General features: G+C 33.3%; 3 protein-coding genes across 4 annotated transcripts; all 3 read left to right on the top strand.

The window, feature by feature from the left end:
* The first annotated feature begins 6,283 nt into the window (after positions 1-6,283).
* Positions 6,284-9,038, top strand: LOC108194742 (uncharacterized). Its single transcript, XM_017361684.2, has 4 exons — positions 6,284-6,469; positions 7,788-7,889; positions 8,062-8,229; positions 8,547-9,038. The coding sequence occupies exons 1-4, from the start codon at positions 6,377-6,379 to the stop codon at positions 8,778-8,780; spliced, it is 597 nt and encodes a 198-aa protein (XP_017217173.1). The 5' UTR covers positions 6,284-6,376; the 3' UTR covers positions 8,781-9,038.
* A 1,044-nt stretch (positions 9,039-10,082) lies between these two features.
* LOC108200163 (uncharacterized) lies at positions 10,083-13,186 on the top strand. Its single transcript, XM_017368215.2, has 4 exons — positions 10,083-10,251; positions 11,289-11,390; positions 11,515-11,685; positions 12,611-13,186. Exons 1-4 carry the CDS (start codon positions 10,150-10,152, stop codon positions 12,863-12,865), a joined length of 630 nt encoding a protein of 209 aa, XP_017223704.1. The 5' UTR covers positions 10,083-10,149; the 3' UTR covers positions 12,866-13,186.
* Positions 13,187-15,589: 2,403 nt separating this feature from the next.
* On the top strand, positions 15,590-19,458 carry LOC108204963 (glycosyltransferase BC10). Of its 2 annotated transcripts, XM_064086070.1 has the most exons (5): positions 15,590-15,943; positions 16,056-16,121; positions 16,265-16,302; positions 16,501-17,126; positions 18,568-19,458. In XM_064086070.1, exons 4-5 carry the CDS (start codon positions 16,599-16,601, stop codon positions 19,204-19,206), a joined length of 1,167 nt encoding a protein of 388 aa, XP_063942140.1. In that variant the 5' UTR covers positions 15,590-15,943; positions 16,056-16,121; positions 16,265-16,302; positions 16,501-16,598; the 3' UTR covers positions 19,207-19,458. The 2 variants fall into 2 exon arrangements, with proteins under 2 accessions (XP_063942140.1, XP_017230161.1); XM_017374672.2 differs by lacking the exon at positions 16,265-16,302.
* Positions 19,459-23,219: the final 3,761 nt, after the last annotated feature.

The raw sequence follows: 23,219 nt of genomic DNA, 5'->3' as shown, positions 1-23,219 counted from the left end.
ATCCAATATTTTTATGGACTATGAGCTCAGTAAATAACACGATGAAACCTATTTTTTTTAAAAAAAAATTATATTTTGTCATTGTTCTAAATTTTATAAAATTATAAAAATATGAAAAGTTAAAAATATATAAATATGTACAATTTTCATAAGAAGATCTGCGTTCATAAAATCTGGACTTTTATATTGATTAGATTTGTGAATAAAATGGGTGATGTATTGTAATCGGGTGTTGGATTGATATTTATGACATGGTTGGTGATCCGAACCACTATTAAGATAGAGGAATTACTACCACGATGATGGTGATTGATTGATTTTAGTTGATTTTATGATTGCAATATTAATATTGACGCAAAGATCATCATTTTACGACCACCGTAACTTATCATGCAAATAAATATAATTCTTCTAAAATAAGAAAGTATATTGGACATGATAAAAAAATATTATAATCATGATATTTATTCATCTAACGATAATTAACCGGTCACTTATGATCAATTAGCAGAACCAGGACACTATAAAATAGAATAATAATGATACATCACAATTTGAGAACCAGATCAACACATAATTTGAGAATACAAAAGTTATGTAATTTGAGAATACGAAAATTATGCTCGAGAAGGTGAGTGACTAACAAATGCATGTTTTGAGAAGTGAGAAGCAGAATAATAAGATACTAGTAATAGTTGCCCGCTGCGCATGGGCATGATAAAGATTTTTTTGAAAATTTTAAATAAAAGGAAATGAAATTAAGTTTTGCTAAATTGTTTCATATTGGTATAATTTCTTTGAGACACCTTATTTGTTTAAACATTAAAAATTAAATTTATTGATGTATAGATAGAGGAAAAAAACCGCCTTTAAAAGTGAGCTCCTTGTTCTACTAATTTAATTACATTAAAATTTTCACATTAATTTGCTCTCGATAGTGTAACTACTGCACAACTGCACAACTGTTTTAATTAAACAATGCTTTAATGCGGGAGTTTCTCTTTTAAAATATTCATGCCCGCTTATAGTAATCGTGCCCGCTTTGCATGGGAATTAAAAAATAATTAATTAATATTAAACTAAGTATGAATTTTTTAAAAAAAATTGAAAAAATGAAATTCTATTTTACTATAACTCAAACATTCATTCTCATATTCTGTATTTTTTACGTTTTTTTAGGTATCCTCTAACTCTTTATTTTTAAAATTTTAAAACAATAAATTTTGATAGTATAAAAATAAATCTCAAATTATTTTGACCAACTTTTTTCAATTAATCATTTATTAATTACATCACCTGTATACTCAATTTTACTTTAAAATTCAATGTCACTTCCAAAACTCAAGATATATTCACTTACTAAACTTTTCATAACTTCTAGACAATTAGCAGAACCAGGACACTATAAAATAGAATAATAATGATACATCACAATTTGAGAACCAGATCAACACATAATTTGAGAATACAAAAGTTATGTAATTTGAGAATACGAAAATTATGCTCGAGAAGGTGAGTGACTAACAAATGCATGTTTTGAGAAGTGAGAAGCAGAATAATAAGATATGCATGTGTTAGTTAACTCATCCATCTGGCGAAAACCACAATCTAGAAAAATTACCAAATAATTTGGATGAACAATAAATATAAATCCGACGGACTATCTTTTGTAAAATGAACGGGATAAAAAGAAAAAATCCACCTTACATATTACGTAAGTGCAGTGTTACAGAAATCGGGAATCGGGCCTAATCGGTTGAGCTACCGATTCAGGGATTAATTGGAAATCGGAGATTAATTAGAAAGATTAATCGGAGTGAAAATCAGATTTATTTTAATATTAAAATATTATATAATATTTAGTTATTATTATATTAGCTATTTAGTAACTAACATATATACTACATTCATAAACTCTATAATTATTCATACTTAAAATAATATAGTATTTTAATTTTAATAATTTATCATATATACTTCGATTAAGAAATACATATAAGGATTAACCAGAATTCAAAAATCGAATCGGTGGCCGACCTTGTAGGTTGCGGGGATTAATCGGTTAAATCGAAGATTTTTAGAACACCGATTATGTGTGTTAAATACTCTATTAATTATTTACGTATAAATAAAATTCTTCAATAATAATAATAATAATAATCATAATAATAATAATAACAATAATAATAATAATAATAAAATATTCCCGTCAAGTTGAAAGGGTAGGTTTAGAGGTGGCAATATGGATGCAAAACCATTAAACCAATCCAAACCAAACCAAAATTGTGAATTTGGATCCATTTGAAATCACATTTAGAAAAATGGATTTGGTTTGGTTTTTAGTCTCACATTTCTCACAAAATATGGTTCTAACCACATTTGGTCTCACTTTTAAGATTTCTTATAACTCTCCACACACACTATTAGGTTCCTTTTCTTTTCTTTTTTTCTTTTTGCTAATTATCACACATGCACATCCCATGATTCGAACTCATGACCTTACTTGGAGAAGCCAAGAACTTAAACCACTCCATCAACTCACACACTCACACATGCTTTTGTTATATTTAGTATTCATTATATTGTGATTTGAGTGTATTAACTTTTGTTCATTATATAAAATTTATTTTTATTTACTAAACTAGTTACCCATAATTCAAACTAAAACCATAACCACATTTATTAATATATGGTTTGGAAATGGTTTTGGTTCATCTATCCAAACCAAATCCATTTTATAAGAACCAAAACCAAACCAAAACTACATTTTGCCACCTCTAGGTAGGTTGGTGGACCGCGTAGTATGAAGTAAATTCTACTTTAGCAAAGACTAGACTTGGTTGACTCGTTGGAATATTTTAGTGGAAGTGGAACAGAAAAATCAGCATTGTTTAACTGTGAGAACGACCATTAACGAATTTAGCTGAATCATGTAATTGGTCTGTTGCAAAATATATATACTATTTTGAAATATAACCTTCTATTTTGAGAATGATAAATAAATATCTTTCACTAATATTTAGTAAAAAATTAGTCCATTTTAATCGTTCATAACTAAAAATTTAACTTTTTCAAAATCGAAAGAAAGAGATAATTTGAGTCGGAGGAAGGATAATATTTTGGATATTTGAGATAAATATTACAGCACAACACTGGTGCTCAAGAACTAATTAATGTATGGAAAATGCTACATGCATAGAATTGGGTACAGAAATATTCACAGAATGAGTATGTGTCAACTTGTGATTGGAATGGACCCCCTGCACATGCATTAATAGCACCAATTAAAACTCCCCACCTAGATTGCCATGTCATTTTGTGTAAAATTATGTACCCAATTTTGTGCATGTAGCACTCTGTATGTATTACCGCAGGTTCTGCGAAGATCGCCGCATGGCCCCACGCTTCACTAAGTAACATAGAATTAAGATGATAAGACCAATCTTCACTTGTGTCCGAGTAGGTAAGTTCCTCAAATTTTTGCTTATAAAAGCAAAAGCTTTAGAAAAACACAGAGAATTAGAACAATGGCTAAGAAAAATTGTAGAAAATCAGTTACCAAAAATCTTGCCACGAGTTATTTTACCGTTAGAAAGACAAGAAGACACGCAGTTTGCTTGTCTGAAAAACAAGTTCCTATGAAGCTTGAAGGTGTCAGGATGAAAAGGTCCAGGTGGGTCGCGGAGATCGAGCACCCGAAGAAGAAGAATGTTCGAATGTGGATTGGTAGTTTCGCAACTCAGGAGGAAGCTTCTAAGGCTTATCAGATGAGAAAGATGGAACTTGAAGAGATTAAATTTAAGGATGCTGTGAAAAAAGACAAGTTTGTTGGTGATCAAGAGGTTGAGGCTTTCTGTGATGATGGCGACGATGGTGTAGTTGTTTGTGATGATCAGGTGATGAAGGGTGTTGATTTTGATGGTGAGAAAAACGGTGTTACGATTGAAGGTGTTCGGATATGTCTTGGTAGCTATACAGCACAGGAGGAAGCTTCTAAGGCTTATCAGTCGGAAAAAATGGAACATGAAAAACTCAAACTCCGGGCTATTGCAAGGAAAGACAACTTAGGTGATGATCAAGAAGTCGTTAGTGGCCACGAGGAGTCCAATGCAGAATCTTTGCCTGATAATTCTGATGTTGTGGTGAAATTAGCTGATTTTGATGATCAGGTAGCAACATTAGTTGGATTTGATGATGCAAATATTGTTGAGTCTCGTGGAGAATCTCAGTCTGATGATTGTGATGTTTCGGTGAATGTCATTGGTTCTGATGACCAGGCAATGGAAGTTATTCATATTGATTACCAGGCAGAGAGGAGTTTGAGCCGAAGAATAGTAGAACAAGAAGCTGTTGATATGTTACTGCAGTCGGGTCCGATTTTGATGGATAGGTATGGCTGTCTCTTGGGTGAATTTAGCTGGATGGACGATCTCAGTATTGTTTAGGTTACAGTTCACACTATAACTACCAGTCCTATGTGTACTCATGAATCGTATATCTCAGGTTGCAATTAAGTACAATTTATCTGTATTCATTATGCTTGCTCCAAGTTAATAGTGTAGGGATTGGAAAATTTACCAGGTCCTGTAAAGTAGAAATCAGGATCTGTGATTTGGGGACATAAGTGTCACTTGTACTTAAAATTATTCAAACAATTCCATTATACAGAGGAGTACCTAATAAACCAATGTTTACTATTCTGGTATTTGAGTTTCTGTAACTGACAATTACGAAAGAAGAATTCATTTGAATCCTGCTTCGACTTGAGACTCTCTTGCTGTTTAAAAACTGATGGCAAATTACCCTGTGATAGTCATAGCCAAAACAAGACTGAGTGGAGATCAGTTTAAACTAGGTTCAAATTGCGAAAGCAGACTACTTTTATGATGGATCTTTATAGAATATTAGTTCTATTATTCATATATCATGTTATCTGGAATAACATGTGAAACTGCAGGTCTTGCAACTGGTCACACAAAACTTTCAAGTCATTATTTTCTTAAAAAAGCTTTTGGTAAAATTATCCGGGGTATAGACTTATCCTATTGAGCGTTATTCTCATTTTTGTTAGCCGGACTCCCGTGATCCAAATGATAAAATAGTATAATCTCAATACTAAGAACAGCAAATTATTAGTTTGTTGGGCAAGAAGAGGCTAATTTTGTGAAGCTTTTAAAGCATCTTTAACTCGATCTCTATGCAGTAGTGGCCAGTGGGTGCAAACAAATAGTCATGGTCTAGTTACTGTTTTAGGGGCTCTCTTAAAGTTGTCGATATTCAGTGTGTTAAAAAAAAAAAAAGTATTGTTCTGAATTCTGATCACAGCACTTGATAATGATTAATGAGTCTGTCATATGACAAAATTCAAATATTTGTTTTTAACTCAATTTTGCTCTCTTTGTCACTCTCATTTATATACAGTTTTTTTACCTTGCTCAACACGCATTTAAAACGCATATAAAACATATAGTTGTGTAACTTATTTTTAAAAATTTTCTTTTACATATTAAATAATCTATCAAACTACGTCTTATGTGAATATTAGAATGCATGTCGAGCCCCGCCCCTCAATGTCAACAAATGAGGGGACGGAGGGAGTAATATTTTTTAGAGAAGTAAAAAGACACTTTTAATGAATAAACCAACTATTGCCCATGTTAAAAACTTGAGTAAACCAACTATTGCCCATAAAACTTGTGGCGAGTGATACTTAAGCTTTATGGAATCAAACTATTTTACACACCCACTAAAACAAAATGATATTTCACATGGTCTGATAAACAGAATTTGTAAAACTGGTAAAATTTGATAAGAGGTTGTGAAAAATTATTTGATAAATTTAAAAACGGTTTTTTAGAACGATAATTTTCAACTCAAAAACTAGTTTTAGGAAAAACACTTATTTTTGAAAAGAATTATATTTTAATTTTTACGGAAGCTGTTATAAATTTCGCTAAAAATATTATTTTTTATATTATATCTCAAAATATATAAATATAAAAAAAATATCAAATAATTACTGTTTTATATAATGATATTTTCAAGAACTTTTAAAGCCTTTCAAACAAAATACCAAATAATTACCGATTTTCTTTTGGTGACAACAATTTTTAACGCTGCACAAACAGACCCTAAATTAACAACATGATCGAATCCTTCTACTCGAAGTCTCAACTCTCAAATCATTTAAATCTTCTCCATGGGCAAAAATGTAATTTCACAGAAATTTCTTTTCCCGTTTATGTCCATCACTAAACCCCACATATAAACACGCAAATGCACCCCTCTCTCTCTCCCGTACTCTCCCACGCAAAGCAGCATATACATACACTTATAGAAATCTGTACATACACAGAAAAAATTCAGAGACGCAACAATGGTGAAGTACAGAGTATTATTCACCGCCGATCTCCAGAATCTCACCGATCTCAAGCCTTCTAGTGATCCTACTTTCACTTACTACTTCAAGGTTTACTCTCTCGATTTCTCAATTTCACTACATATTTGTCAATTTGTGTGTATAATGTGTGCGCACGGTATTAATCTACGCTTCATGCTTGTCAAATTGTGTATTCATCGTTTTTCTCGCTAATTTACGTCGTCGTTTCGATATATTATGGATGTACAGCCGATTTTTTCGTAATATGCGTGTTTTTTTCTATAATCGCTCGGATCTACAGTAATCTACTCTTCTTAAGTCGTAACTGAGTTGATTTTTACCAGCTTTCCTTACGTATATGTAATGTATGTGCTTATCCGTGTAATCGTCTTGTATCGTTCATTTTTTGTGGTTTTTTAGCTAATATTTGCGTGCTTAATTATCGTAAATTTTAAGGTCTTTCAGTTCATTATAAACTTGCGATATTAGGCATAATTTCATTTTCTAGGTTTTTCGAGTCTATGTAATTACATAGAGTATATTCGCATATATGATATACGTTTTATAACTAAAATTGCTTGCATCTACAGAGATCTATTCTGGTATTGTCATTGTTTAGGGTTTTTTGTAGTTGATATTACTCGCATTGTTACAAATATGCAATTCTGTGCTTTGTGTAGCTAGTTGCTATTGTATCTTACATATACACTTCCTTCATGTTAGGCTGTGCTTATTCAAGATAGGTACCTTTAGTTAGATACTCTGTGTAAGTTTCTTTGTCTTTACTTTTTTATTTTGTAATTGTGCTGTTACAGGCGTAATTTAATTCTCCACTTCCAATTTAAATTTGGATTATATTGTAGTTTTGAAGTATTGGTTACTTGAATAATGTGATTGCTAGTGTTGTTGCATATATATATGGTTCACTATATGTATTTGTTACATATTCTTGTATATGTTCACAAATTATGAATGTATGTAATAATTATTATTGGTTCCCTTTGAGAGATTGTGATTTGCTCTTAATATGTCTATTATGCCTCGCCTTTTCGAAACAAGTAGCAGTCTACTTAGATATCTGAATATAGTGGTCTTACTTTTAGAAAAACATATCTGGCTTCCTAGAAGTTTCTTGTGGTCTTTGGATTGACTATCATCACTTTCATTAGTATGACATACTTAGTTTATCTTCCATGATGAATATAGTAATGAGGAAATACTTCTGCTTTTATTTAGTGCACATGTTTCCAATCTGTTCTTACTCTTCTATCCATTGTTGTGTTAATTAATTGGAAATAATTCCTAATGTCATCTAAACTGATCTTGTCTCAATAACTTTAATATTATACTATATGTATGAGTTCTCTTAAACTTCAGAAATGAATTCACAACATTCTTCTGATTGTAGATGAAATGTGGGAATTGTGGAGAACTAGCAAAGAAAGTGATCAGTGTGCTTCCCAGTGAGAAAGTAGACGATTCAAGAAATGCCCCTAATCTTGTCATGAAGGTCATCTCTCTTTTAAATCTAGGCTTCCTTAGTTGTGAACTTTCTTCATATATATGTTTATTGTCTGATGTTGGATCAGTTTCGACAAATTTTTGCTTATTCCCCCAAGTTTTATAGGCATTAGTTACCCACTTACTCTTACTGGTTTACATTCCTTCTTATTTGGTTGCAGTGTAAGTTCTGTGAGAGGGTTGGTTCTGTGACTGTGACCTGTGACATTAGAGAGCCACTGACTGAAGCGCGTAGTGAATTCAGAAATTCTGTTCCTCTGATCCAACTTGACTGCAAAGGACTGGATCCTGTCGAATTTGTGTTTGGAAATGGTTGGAAGGCTAAATCTGTAAGTTTTTTTTTGCACCATGGTTTTCCATTTGGCCCACTTCTGTGAGATGTAGGATTATTAGATTGTAATACTTTTACTTTGTATATGGTTTACGTTCTCAAAGCATCAATTGATAAAATTTTATAATCTGCATTGATCCTGCTGGATTTAATTTCTAGATAACATGTGTTATTTATATCCTCTATATGTAAATTTTATAAGCATAGGTAAAGCATCTCCTAGATTTACTCTAATATAACATAAAATTATGGAGCTCTATTTTTCAAATTATACAGGCTGTTGTGTTATAGTGGGCTTTTTAAATATTTGTGTAGATTGCTGGGACCAAATTTGAGGACATTGACTTGTCTGATGGGGAATTTGATGAATACGACGAGAAGGGAGAATGCCCAGTTTCCATAAGTAACCTTTGTGCTACCTTTGAGGTGATGATGTCAGAAATGAGAGAGAAGCGCCTAGCCTGGGACAGATCCATGTTGGAACATCAACAAAAGTGGTCTGCATTACTGAAAGCCAGGAAGAAAGAAACTGGTTCTTCTTTCCCCTGATTAGGGAAGGTACAAGTTTGACATGGATTAGCATTACATTTTGATCAGGATGATTCCTCTGAACAATTTTAAGGCAATTATTATTGCAGATTTTATGATATTATGGATGGGTGAACCTCTGTTTTACCTCTCAACATTTTAAGAACAATGCTGGGTAACATTCTACATGTGCTTCTTATTGTTTTATGTTCTGTTCCAGAAGGAAACCTTGATATTCTTACTGAATGGAATGATACACCATCTGGGTTTCCGATAGTATCTTGTGCACATTGAATTGTTGACCTGATTGCATAAATATGGCAGTATGCTGACAATAATACTGACATATAATTGTTAATATCGCGCAGCTCTTCTTGATCTGAACAGCTTAATCTTTATATTATTTGAATGCCCTTGTAATAGTACAATGCATATGTAATTTCAAGTGTTTGCTTGATCTCATCTGCAATGTGAGCCATTTCTTGTCTACAATAAGAACTTGATCGAGCACTATGCAAACTAGCAAGTTACAAACCGAACGAGTATAAATCGAAAGATAGCACTGAAGCCTTTGTCAAAAAACTCATAAATTCGTGATATCTTACCGGAGTAATGAACACCATCTCTCTCGAGAGAAATACATTTTTAAAGTTGCTTCATAAATCAGTATTAAGTGCAACTCATATTTATATACTCATGTTTTTACGTTCGGCTAGCAATTCTGACTCGTTACTGTGATCAGTACTATGTGATTGTGACAAGTTTGTCAGTTTCTCAGCTATTATCTCCCACACTCCTGCAACAAGAAAGTGGATATAGGTATATTACAACAAAGGTAATTATCGCAACACATAACTACTGAAAGTTAGCAGTATTAATAAGCAAGGTTAGCAATATTACTAATAAGCAAGTGGAGTTCATAATAAAACACACCTCAATCACACCATGCATTACAATATCATGCCTCGGATCGGGGTCAAGCGGAACGAAAATAAAAATTATCTTCATCAAAAAATTTGATGTAACGTTCCCAGTGAGGGCTCCTCTATATATGGAAATTGGGCAATCCGTACCTGATAACCCATTCGTCAAAACAACAGAAGCTACAACCCTGCTACTTCTATACAACCACCACACAAGCTCTACATGACCTCTACATTCCCCATTCTACCCTTGACTACACCAAAAAAACCTAATCCAATTTAACGTACATCAGGGGCAAACTGTCATTTTACCTCAAAATGCCTGCTCCTTGTAAACATCAACGTCTCTCATATAAACGAATGCCCTGTATCACTGTCTCTCCTGACTCCTTCTCCAAGCAAAACATACACACAAATGCACACAGAGCGAGAGCGAGACTGAGAGAGAGAGAGAGAGAGAGAGAGAAATGGTGAGGTACAGAGTATTATTCACTGCAGATCTCCAGAATCTGACTAATCTTCAACCTGCCGATGGCGTTGATAGTCCTACTTTCGCTTACTACTTCAAGGTTTAATGTCACGATTTTTTCGCTATTTTCTTCATTTTCACTTCGTTTTTGTGTATTTGTGACTGTATGCTCATTCTTACAGTTCATGCTAATGTAATCATCACTTGTTTTGCTAATTTACGTCTTCGTGTTTGATATATTATGGATACACGGTAGAATTTACATAATATGCTTCTTATTTTTATGTTGAAAATCGCTGAGATCTACATTGCTCTACTCTTGTTTTGTCATAATATAGTTAAATTTACGCTTCTCTTATGTATAAGTTATATGCGTGGTTCACATAGTGATTAAATTCTGCTACAGCTTGTTATCTACTTGATTATTATGGATTGACGTATGTTATCTATGTTTACTTGATTATTTCCATTTTAATGTGCTGATGCCACATAAATTTCGACGTATCAGGTTACTGCATATTGTAATCGTGCTATTTGAGGCGTAAGTTGATTTCTAGGTACTTTGTTGGATACCTCGGATTTATGATGGATTCTCTTCTATCATTCACGTTAACTTGTTTATTTTTATTATACAGTGCTTATTCTACATCGTCAGTGATAATTTGTGAGTATTATATTGTGTACTTGTGCTATTGGAGGCGTTATTCATTTCTAGGTATTTCTGTTGGATACGTATCAATGATGGATCCTCTGCTATCTCTCTTTTTTATTTCCATTTTAGTATGTTTATTCTACGAATGTACATTTATATACATTCTCAGCATAGGTGCAAGGCGTTAGTTCATTACAAGTGATTGTGGTATTTTAAGCGTAATTTGAATTAGGTCTTTTTGTTGGATATTATATGTATGTACAAAAGAATTTTAATAATATAAGCTCTTGTATAGATGTAGTTTAGGTCTTCCATAGTGAACTAAACTGAATACGTTACATATATAAGCTCTTGTTTTCTGCTTATTTATGCTGGTACTCTGCTATCATTCTTTCTTTCTTTTTTAACATGTTCCTTTCTTCTGTGCTGTGCTTACCCTATGTGTGTAGATTTTAATTGTAAATTCAACGTTCATGTGTTTGTAGATGAAATGTGGCAATTGTGGAGAGCCGGCAAAGAAGGAGATTAGTGTGCTTTCCAATGTGAAAACGTCTCGTTCAAGAAATGCCCCTAATCTTTTTATGAAGGTTAAAGAGATTAGTGTACAATGGAGGGTCATTTTGATGAATATTTGCTATTTTCCCTTGTTTTTATAGGAATCAGTTACCCTTTTACCCATAGTGGTTCACTTTCTTACTTCTTTTGTCGCAGTGTAAGCTCTGTGAGAGAAGAGGCTCTATGAATGTGGTGACCACTGATACAGGGAAGCCACTAACTGAGGAGCTTAGTGCCATTGGGGAATCTGCCCCTCTGATGGAACTTGACTGCAAGGGATTCGATCCTGTTGAACTTGTGTTTGGCAATGGTTGGAAAGCTAAATCGGTGAGTTTCTTGTCTGCACCATACTTTGCCGATTGCCTCTTTTGTGAGATGTAAGGTTATCAGATTGTGATGTTCCCTATGTATATGTATTCACCCAAAGATGGAATCCCTTAAAACCTGGATGGATCCTGATGGATTAATTTATAAGATGCAACTTGTGAGTGTACGAGTTTCCTGGATTAAATGATTCTGAAGCTTGTTTCTAACTGTCTTTGAACCATGCTATTAAAAATGGTCGTAAACCATGACATTGAATTGGAAAGGAATGGTACAACACATGATACCTTTTAGTATCTTAAAAAAATATTTTAAACTGCAAGAGCTCATGTATGCATACACAAGTACAAGCAGATAAAAGTTTTCTGAAATAACACAACACTTACAAGCCAGTGTTAGAAGCTTTACTGTTTCACTTGCTGTTATCTTTATTCACCCAATTGTCCATCTCAGTTTAGTGTTTAAATATGGTATAGGAATTTTGTTTGTGACCATATACTACTGTTTCCTTGTGGATTTTGAAGGTAAATCTGTTTCTTCTATCTCCTATTTTTTTTTAATATTCGACAGAGTGGTGTCTCTTATTTGTGAAGTTAAAGTTTGTTTAGAAAAGGAGAAATACTCTGATAACTTGCGGTTGCTTTCAAACACAAATATATTGTCTTACGCTTCCTGTTTCGTGTCTGTATAATTCCAGCACTTGCTTAGTTTCCATGTGTGTCTATCATTGTCAACACTCTATTTCAGATATATTGTTATGTGAGATCCCTTTATTTTCTACAGTTCAATGTTGTGGACATATATAAAGCATCTCCTTGATCTACTCTATCTATGTCAAAACATGTGGTATATGCGTGGAGCTCTGTTTTTAGATTATACCGTCTATTTTCTAGCTGTGTTCTAGCTGTGCTTATTTTATATTTTGTAGATTGCTGGGACCAAGTTTTTGGACATTAACTTGTCTAATGGAGAATTTTCTGAATATGATGAGATGGGAAAATGCCCAGTTGCCATCTACAATCTTCGTGTCACTTTTGAGGTGTTGATGTCAGAATATAGAGAGTATATGCTAGCCAGGAGTATACGCATTTGGGATTGGCATAGAGACTGGCATGCCGTTGCCAAGGCCAATAAGAAAGAAACTGGGGTTTATAGTTACTTCCCTCGCATAGTAAGGTATTAGTTCTGATGGATGAGCAAAGCAGTTTGATCAGAATTCTTACTTTGAACTATGATGAGGAATGGTAAGATGGTACTGGCTGAACCTGTGTATTACGTTATAACACTTTTAAGAACAGTTATGCAGACAGTAGACATACACAACTGATTAGTAATTGTTCAAATATTTGTTTGATGAATTAGACATGGAATGTCAGGATTCTGTACATGTGCTGTGTGCATTATGAGTCTGATGTACACAGCTAACGCTTGACATTCTTCTTTAGAGTCTTAACTAGCACAACACAGTTGATGAATTTGTTAGTCCATGCTGCCTGTTTTTTTTCTGAATCTGCCCTTGCCTTTGTCTAGCTGTGTTGCCATGTGCAATAACAAGCCTGTGTTTTCAACAAATTAATACAGTTGCTAAGTTTAGTTAATGTCGTTGGTGTCCTCAATGGACCATGTGTACATACATGCATTATGAGTCCAGAAGAAACCTTTTGGAACCAAGATTAAAAATAACATAATGCATTTAGTCCACTTTGTTTAATTTGCATGTAAATAAATAAAGGCTTGTGTCTCTGCTCTTTCACATGTGTCACTACTCACTACATATATATTATTACATAGAATATGTTTCTGGTTTCCAAATCTTAAGATCCTCATGTGATTGGATGGAAAAATTTAGAACATGAAAACCTGGAGAATCAGACTTGTATATACTTGATGAATATTTATATTTGAGTGCGAATTTTTTAATTATGCAGTACATTGTACATTCTGAATTTAGTGCATGTTCTATTCACGTTCAAAGAAAGTGCGACTTAAATACTAATTTCATTATCTTGAACTCCTCTCCAATCTCCCCAATCGTAAACAAGCGTAGCACAAGTTCTCCCCAATCTCTCCACCTCTGTTCTTCCGCCGCCGTTGCTCACCGCTCCGTCCCGCCGGTTTCCGCTCTTTTCCCTCTTCTTCTCCGGTTTCTTTCCTTCTTTTTCCCGTGTGATGCTGCGTGCCTGTGTACATATGCGAATGAGTGTGTATACAGTGGAGTGTGTGTACTGTGCGTTTGTGGGTATTTCGTGTGTGTGTGTATCAGTGTGTGTATTGGTGCAGATGGGTGTGTGAGTTTAGAGTGCGTGTGTGCGTTGGGTGATTGAATGATGGTGTGGTGTTCAGGGATGTGAAGATTGTGTACTCGGAGTACTGAGTCACTGTCATTCTGTTTTATTTTTGGCGATTTGATTCGGTGGTTTGCGGTATTATTTTTAAGTTCTTCTCGTTCGATAAAATTCGAGCAAAGTATTTTACGGTTCAAGATAATGTGAAGAACTGTCAACGGATAGTCTTAGAATTCAATATCATCGCCCTCTTCGCGCGCGGTGGTGGATGACGGTTACGACGACGATAGTTCTACGATCAGATCTGGTTTCAGAATGGAAGGCGTAAATTGAGGGCGTAAATTGTGCCTCATAATGAAGGCGTAAATAGTGCCTCTTGATTAAAGGCGTTAATTGTGCCACATAATTGTGGGCGTAAATTGTGCCTCTTGATTTGAGGGCGTTAATTGTGCCTCATAATTGAGGGCGTAAATGTGCCTCCTAATTGAGGATTTTAATTGTGCCTAATTTGAGGGCGTTAATTGTGTCTTAATTAAGGGCATTAATTTTTTATTAATTGTGCCTTAATTAAGAGTTTAATTGTCTCAATTATGAGTTATCATAATTGTGTGAATATTTTGATTAACGCATGCATATACGCGTGATTTTATTAATAATTAATTATTGGATATATTTTATTTTTATAATATATATAATCTGTTATATATATCTACTTATATTTTTCTTGTTTCCTTTGTTTTATTTTCAGGATTCCTGGAAGAAGACGGGTTTTTCTTTTCGGACATTAAAGTTTTATTGTCTAAATTTCCCCGGTCATCTTGCATGTCCGACGGTTAGATAATAAGCTTTCTTGAATGAAAGAATTATCACGGTGAATTGCCGATTCTTATTTGTGAGATTTATTCTCAATATCAAAAAAAAAAAAAAAAAAAAGAAAGTGCGACTTGATCGTGTTTGCTGTTGCTCGAAAATAAAGATTTTTAATTTTTGACAGGATAAACTGATCAAATATTGATTAAAATTTAAATTTATTTTTTTATAAATTTAAAATAACTTATATATACATATTTATAAATATATATTTTTTATTTTTATAATTATATAATATATATACACATATATTATTAAAATTAAATTAATTTAACCAGTTAAAATTAAAAAGTGGGACAAACAGTTCGGAAAGCAAGGAGTAGTCTCATATAAAGAAAAAAAATCATGTGGTAATAAGTTCCTGTCTTTTACGTAAAATCATGTGGTAATAAGTTCCACGCTTCTTCACTTTTTTTAATTATAATTTAATTAATATTTTAGTGAATTATTAATAATCTATGACTTAATAGATTGTATTAAAAGATTTTAGTGATATATACTTAAAATTAAATATCATCACATTTGAGAATATATATTTTAAAATCTAATTAAATATCATTTAAAATTGAATTGAATATACTAGTTTATATATATTTTAAAAAAATTTAATTTATTGGAATACGGATGATTTGATTGATTTCATGTAATGTCTCTATTAAACCAGCAAAAAATGAGCAATCTTTAGCATAAAGTGAAGATTAAAAAATACATAAAAAAACAAATAAATAAAACACAAGCACACATCTCTCTCTCCGCTGGAGCGTACCAGGAGCACTAACCGACAAACATAACTCTTTGAATCTTCTCTTTGCTGCCTGTGTGTTTGTCGTGACCAAAGACGTGTGAACATTTAATATCTATCTAGTTACCATATCATACTTACATACAAATACACGTGTATCTATACAGAGAGACAGAGAGAGGGAGGGAGAGAGATTCTCAGCTTGAAGAGAGAGAGAGAGAGAGGGATTATCAGCTTGAAGAGAGAGGCACGGAGAGAGAGAGATTATCAGCTTGGAGAGAGACACAGGGAGAGAGAGATTATCAGCTTGGAGAGAGAGAGAGAGAAAGGGAGGGAGAGAGAGATTATCAGCTTGAAAAATTCCGTAGATCTCTTTGTTTCTCCTCAATTTCAACACCCTTTTTATTTTCCTACTGTTTTAAAGACTCCCCTTGAGTTCTGTTGTTGTTGTATTGATTAACATGTGTAGTTTTTAGTAGGTTCAAATTGGTGCAAATTCAAGAAGTTGAAGGCCCAAGGTTCACTTTGTAGATCTACTCATGGTATGTGGGTAACTTCTTGTTTTTATTTTGGTGATTTAATTTTGAACGAAATGAATGATCAAGTATTTAGGAAGTTGTTTTTAGCTTGTGATCATATGATGGTATGTGAATATTTGTGCAATTTTTGATATGTGACTTGGCAGATGTGAGTTTTTAAGAGAATGAAGTGAATTTAGTTGAGGTAAGGATTGGATTTGGTTGCTATTGTTCTTGAATGAACTTGGTACTGGGTATTTTTATAAAATTTGACTCACCCTTATGGTGATTTTGGATTCCGATTCGTACTTTGCTTTGTAATGCAAGTAAAGTTAAAGTTTGTACGATTTTGATCATATTCAATTTTGAAGTTTGATTTATTTTGTTTTTGTGAATAATGCAGATTGTGTGGAATGATAAAAGGGTGTTTCTCTGGATTTGATTTGGCAAGGAAGTGAAGTATTTAGAAGGTGAACATTGATAAGGCTTGGTTTGGGGGATATGCAATTAAGGGGTTCTTCCTTGGAGGAAGGGAAGAATCCTACTGTTACAGTTAAAATCAACCAACCTAGAGTCATGCCACACAGGCTCCTCAAGTTACTTTTGCTGTTTCTGGTTTTATGTTTCATCTTTTCGGCTGTTACCATATCTCTCATTCGGCATTTTGGAGGTCAGAGCATATTTGTGACAAACATGTCGAGGACTACCTTTTTGTCGTGCATTGATGAAGAGCCTCTTAATTTTGATCGTTGGATCAGACCTCCAACTAACTTGTTGCACAGTATGAATGATAGTGAGCTTTTGTGGCGGGCTTCATTTATCCCACAAAGGAAGGAGTATCCATTTAAAAGAGTTCCAAAAATTGCATTCATGTTCTTGACCAAAGGGCCATTGCCACTGGCACCTATTTGGGAGAGGTTTTTTAGAGGGCATGATGGCCTTTATTCTATCTATGTTCATTCCCTGCCATCATTTAAACCTCAGTTTCCATCTTCATCAGTTTTCTACAAGAGACAGATACCAAGTCAGGTATGGTTGACTAAGTTTGCAACTTTCCATATAGTCATATGTTACGTATTATGCCATATAGGAAGATTTTGCAAGTCTGCGGAGCAATTTTCCTTTGGTTACTGATTATGCTCTGTTATGGTTATATCATCCATGCTTATGATGCAATGTTATCCCCATGCTCCTTGCTTGTGCACATGTTTTAGACAATTTATAGACCATAAATAAAGAGCTGTGCATGGCTATTGAGGAGCAAGCACCTATCTATTGAAACAGTAATGAAAGCACAAGCATTTCTTAGTTAACAGTATAGCATTTCCCTCATGAATGTGTTGTTTGATACTTTACAGTTTCGCTTCAGCTTCTTGTTAGATGTGAAAGTTTGGAGGAATGGTCTCGAAAATTAACATCCTAGTATCCAGTGACACATTTGTAATCTCAAGTTAAATAATTTAATATATGGAAGTGTTCCCTTAATTATATGGCAAGCGAACTCTGCCGTTTAGTTTTGTGGTCATTTTGTTGTTTAGTTCATTCAGTATATTAATTTGATTGCATCATAGGCCACAACAAGAAGAAAAGAGTCGTTTTATTGTATGTGCGCTTAGCTTAGCAGCAAAGTATATAATTTGAGGGTAGATTTGGATTTTGGTAATTGCCTACATGGTATTCTGACAGATATAGTCTAGACTTCAGTCAGCTTATAATCTGTCTGAGAGAAGTTCAGTTTCCGGAGTATGATAAAAGAAAATTGGCTTGTGGACTTATTAGTTTGCATACGTAATGTTGCTTGTTTGTTTTATTGTATGGGATCCTTTACAAAAGATGAATTATGTTCTACCTATAGCACCAAGATCAGTATAGATGCATAATAGACCTATGTGGGGTTTTCATTGAAAAGCTTTTGAACCACACTTTAAATTGGCCATCATGATTCATGCCTGGACTGAAGTTGGCACAAGTTAACTAGCCATGATCATTATATCAGGGATTCAGTGAAGGAAGAATGGTTGTTGCAAGGTACAAAGGCAAATCAGAAAGATTGATTAGGTGGGCAGGAACCTTTTCAACTCAGAAAAGCGTTTGTTGGTTACCTTATGAGATAAGGATGTATCCATTTATATGACTTGAGACTTCTGACCAGCTTTTGTATACATTCATTATTTTGTAGACAAAGATTATATAGGGAAAAGCTTAAACAAAGAAAAAAATTGATCACTGCTTTAGATTTGAAGCTGTAAGTGGGTGTCTAGATAATAGTAGGCCGGGTTCCTTAGTCCCTTTCAGTTTCTAAATAGAGTGCTACTGTGTAGGTAGTTATTATTTTTAAATAGCAGCTACATAGACCAGATTTCTATATGTTTTTACCTCGTTATGACGTTCATCTCGGTTTTTAGTTGCTAATCTTGTACTATAACAATGTTCTTCATCTTTTCATGAATCATGTTTTACATCAAGGCAGGTATCGGAATGGGGGAGGATGAGTATATGTGATGCTGAGAGAAGACTTCTTGCTAATGCCTTGCTTGACATCTCAAATGAATGGTTCATTCTCCTCTCAGAGTCGTGCGCTCCACTCTCCAATTTTACTGTTGCCTATCAGTACCTAATGAAATCCAAATATAGTTTCATTGGTGCATTTGATGACCCGGGACCTCATGGAAGAGGACGTTATAAGGAGAACATGCTACCTGAAGTGAACATTAGCGAATGGCGGAAAGGATCACAATGGTTTGAAGTTAATCGTAAGCTTGCCATCAGTATAGTGGAAGACAACAAATTTTATCCAAAATTTTTGGAGTTCTGCAGACCTCCATGTTATGTGGACGAGCACTACTTTCCCACCATGCTGACAATTCGAGCACCAACGATGTTAGCAAACAGAAGCATCACTTGGGTGGATTGGTCGAGGGGCGGACCTCACCCTGCCACCTTTGGAAGAGGTGATATTACCGAGGAATTCATGAAAAGAGTCCTGGAACATCAGAACTGCACTTACAATGGTCAGCAATCATCAGTGTGCTATCTTTTTGGTAGAAAATTCGCTCCAAGTACGTTGGAACCTTTGCTGCTCTTAGCGCCAAAATATCTGGGATTTTGATAAATCAACTGCTCTAACTCCTGTATCCTCTCAAGTACAAGTTTCTTGTTGCTTGGTCTCCCCAATCTATCTTATACTAAAATGTATACAAGTTGTAGACTTGAACAAATCTTTTAGCTTGACTTGGTCATATGCAGATACTTGTGTCAGATGTATAGAAAATATAGCATGATAACATGGTTTTCATAATTATATTTTTTGTATTCAAGGAGGTTAATCAGAGATGCATCATTGGATCAGTTTAGTTTATCAGCCAGATTGTTCTAGTTCTCTATTTGGATCAGCTTCTGTGTAGCCCAAAGTCTTTTCTAATGAATAGCCCAATCATATACTACTAACTAACCAGTTGGAGTCCTTTTGTGTAGCCCAAAGTAAAACTGTTTCTCTTAGAACTTTTATAGTTCACAAGTTATTTTTAAAAACATCGGTTTCCGGTGGAAAGCCCCAAATCTTTTCGTTTGATTGCTGGTTTTGATTGTTCTTGCTTTTTAATTGAGTTTCTTAATAAATCTCCATCTTCGGAGAAAGTTTTCTTAGATCTATATCACCGAAACTTTCGATTTTTGTTCTTACTCGCTTCCAGAGACTTTTTTGGATTTGTGAGTGGATCGATTATCTCCTAAGCGTCGTGGTGTAGATCTAATTGTTTTAGTTTGTTTTGATTATAGTTTGATTTCTCTCCCTGGTGAGAGTATGTGGTTTTTCTCTCCTTCTTTTGTGAGAGTGGTTTGGATTCATAGATAAAGCCTTTCGGGAATTGCATTTGTGGTCGATAGCTCAAACGAAGTTTTTGGAAAAGATCATGTATCATCGTCAATTTCAACATCGCTTATTTGTCTCATCTTAGGTATGAAGACAGACATGTTAATTTTTTCTATGTTTGTTCGACTCGATCATTCTTGTAGATGCCGTATGGTCATTATTTATTGAATTATCTCCTTTTTTTCAAAAAAAAAAATCCTTTAAAGATTTTTTCTTAAAATAATTCATAAAATTTATATTTTATAAAAATTGAAAATATGTGTCAAATTACGTCTCTGGAATTTATTTTTTTTACACGAGGACGAAGGAGTACTTTACAAGTAATTCTACATATAAATTAATATCTATTTTTTTGAAAATCCTAAATTACCTCCATTTATTTATAAGAAGATATGGTTGATGAAATTATTTTCGACAGAAAGATATACCGATATTTCTCAATAAAATCAAACATTAAAAGCAAGAATTCTAAATTACTCCCTCCGTCCCGGTCAATGGTATACATTGGGGACGGGGCGCGGCACGGATTTTAATGCTTCAATATAGTATAGTTCTGTAAATTATTTTTAAGATTTTCTTTTTTTGTATAAAAGTATAAGTGTATAACATTTATATTTTTATAGAAAATAGAAAATTTTAAAAATAAATTGTAGAACTAAGTTTTATAAGAGTTTTAAAAAGCGTGTCGAGCAGTGAAAAAGAATACTCGGACCGAGGGAGTAGTAAGTCAATATATATATATAAAGGAGGATGCGGGCGTCTCTAGAATTGTTCGATTCAGTCTTCTGATTTTTCTTAAATTTCGGAGAGAAAATATAGTTATAATTCAAAAAATCATGTTCAAGAATTCTAAAAGTAATACAACTATTTTCTTATCGAATTCCAAAGATGATACAGTTCTTTTCTTATTTAGTATTTCTTATTGAATTCTAAAGATGAGACAATTCTTTTCTTATTTAGTAATTCTAATAGAAATAGGATTATATTTATTCAAACTAACAAAATCATAGATAAAATATAATTTATATTTAAGATTTGTATGGTAATACGTACAATTTTTATTATCGATTTAGTAAAGGATTGTAAAGATAATAATCATTAAAAAAACTGATAGCAACAAAAATTAGAACCATAAAAGAATAATAATTTTTAACTAATAAATAGGCATCAAAAAATAAAAGAAATTAACAAATAAAATAATATATAAAAAATAGGAATCATATATTAATTTTATGATAATGTAAATGGTTCTTGATTAGTATTGTGTTTGACAGGCACGGGAGGCGGCCCAAACTAATTTTTATCTAAATAATAATAAATTTTCTATTAGTATTATGTTTGTCGGGAAAGTCGTTAAAATAATTTTTATAAAAGAATAATAATTTTTAACTAATAAATAGGAATCAAAAAATAAAAATAATTAACAAATAAAATAATATATAAAAAATAGGTATCATATATTGATTTTATGATAATGTAAACGGTTCTTGATTAGTATATCGTTTGACGGGCACGGGAGGCGGCCCAAACTAATTTTTATCCAAATAATAATAAATTTTCTATTAGTATTATGTTTGACGGTAAAGTCGCTAAAATAATTTTTTATCTATGTTATAATATATTTTTTTGTTACACAATTCAAAATAATCTTTAATTTTTTCATAATTAGAATAAGTTTTATTAGTATTGTGTTTGACACTAAAACGACCCAAACTAATATCTAAATTATAATGTTTTGTTATAAGTATTGTGTCTGACAAGAGAGCGGCTCAAACTAATTTTGATCTAAATTATAATATTTAATTTATCATAAAAATAATAATTATGGATTAATATTGTCTTTGACGGGAGGGGGGGTTCGAACTAATTTTATTATTTGTGTTGTGTTTGACAGGTTGATCACTTAAACAAATTTTTATATCAATTATAATATTTTTTATTTGTGATATGTTTAATAGGAAGATGACTCAAAATAATTTTTATCCTATTATAATTCTGATTCATATCAAAATTTATCACGCCGCCGCGAAGCGCGGCTTTTTTCACTAGTTTAATCAAAAACCATAAATACCTGTATGTCTATGTACATTGTGCCCTTAGATTAGAGTTTAATGATGGAGAATATATTCATTAATTATATTTCAAATATTAAATATATAATTTTAAATAATTTTTAATCCAGTATTTTTGTTAGATTTGGGCCACATATGATTTCATCTCGGTTCTACCAAATACAATCAGCCCAGGCCCATCTAGCAACACCTACAAATCCCTCCATAAATACACAAAAATAGCTCAAACCCCTCCCACCTCACTCCTCTCCCTCACTCTCTCTCAAACTCACAGATCTCTCTCAACAATGGCGCTCTCTCACTCCACAATCTCTCTCATCGCGCTCATCGCCGTCGTCTTCTCTCTCATCGGATCCACCGTCGCCGACGAGTCTCCCGCACCGGCGCCATCTCCGATGTCCTCCGCCGGATCTCTCTCGCCGTCGCTTGCCGCTGTTGGTTGCGCCGTCGCCGCTCTTCTCTTCGGTTCTTTTCTCCAGATCTAAAGAGTAGAAGTATTATATGATATGCTAGTATTATAGAGTGAAAGTGAGAGAGAGTGATTATGTTTTTGATTGAAGATTTTGATGTGGTGTTAGTGAGATTTATGTAGCTTTTATTACTTAATTAACTGATTCAATTATTGATTTTATTAATATTATTATTGTGTTTGTTTAATTGTTAGTATTATGTAGATCTGGATCTGTTAGCTTGATTTCCTACACTTGTTGATTTGGATGTTGATGCTCAAGTAAATTAATAATTAAATAAATTGGATTTTATGTCAATGCTAGTGAGAATTGTAGATCTGAATCTGTTAACTTAAGCAGTGTATTAGTCATTTAGATGCTTAATTGGTAATTTGTTGGCGAAAAATTCTGAATCTGTTGCGATAAACTTGCAAAATGTTCAATGCTGATTAGTTAACAGAATTTGAGTTATTGTAAACCGGTGATTAGTTAACCTGATATGATCTCTCCAGTTTACAGAATTCGGGTTCTTGTTAAAATGGGGATTAGTTACCAGATCTTAGTACCTCTTTAATTAACAGAATATGAATTTTACCTGTTATGAGCACAAAATTCTGAGTTCTTGTTAAAATGGTGATTAGTTACCAGATTACCTCTTTATTTACAGAATACGGATTCTTGTTAAATTTGCGATTTGTTAACCAGATATTAGCTCTTTATCGTGATGGAT

This window comes from Daucus carota, chromosome 1 (genome assembly GCF_001625215.2).
Source record: "Daucus carota subsp. sativus chromosome 1, DH1 v3.0, whole genome shotgun sequence".
NCBI lineage: Eukaryota > Viridiplantae > Streptophyta > Magnoliopsida > Apiales > Apiaceae > Daucus > Daucus carota.
This window is presented reverse-complemented; position numbering and strand designations above follow the sequence as displayed.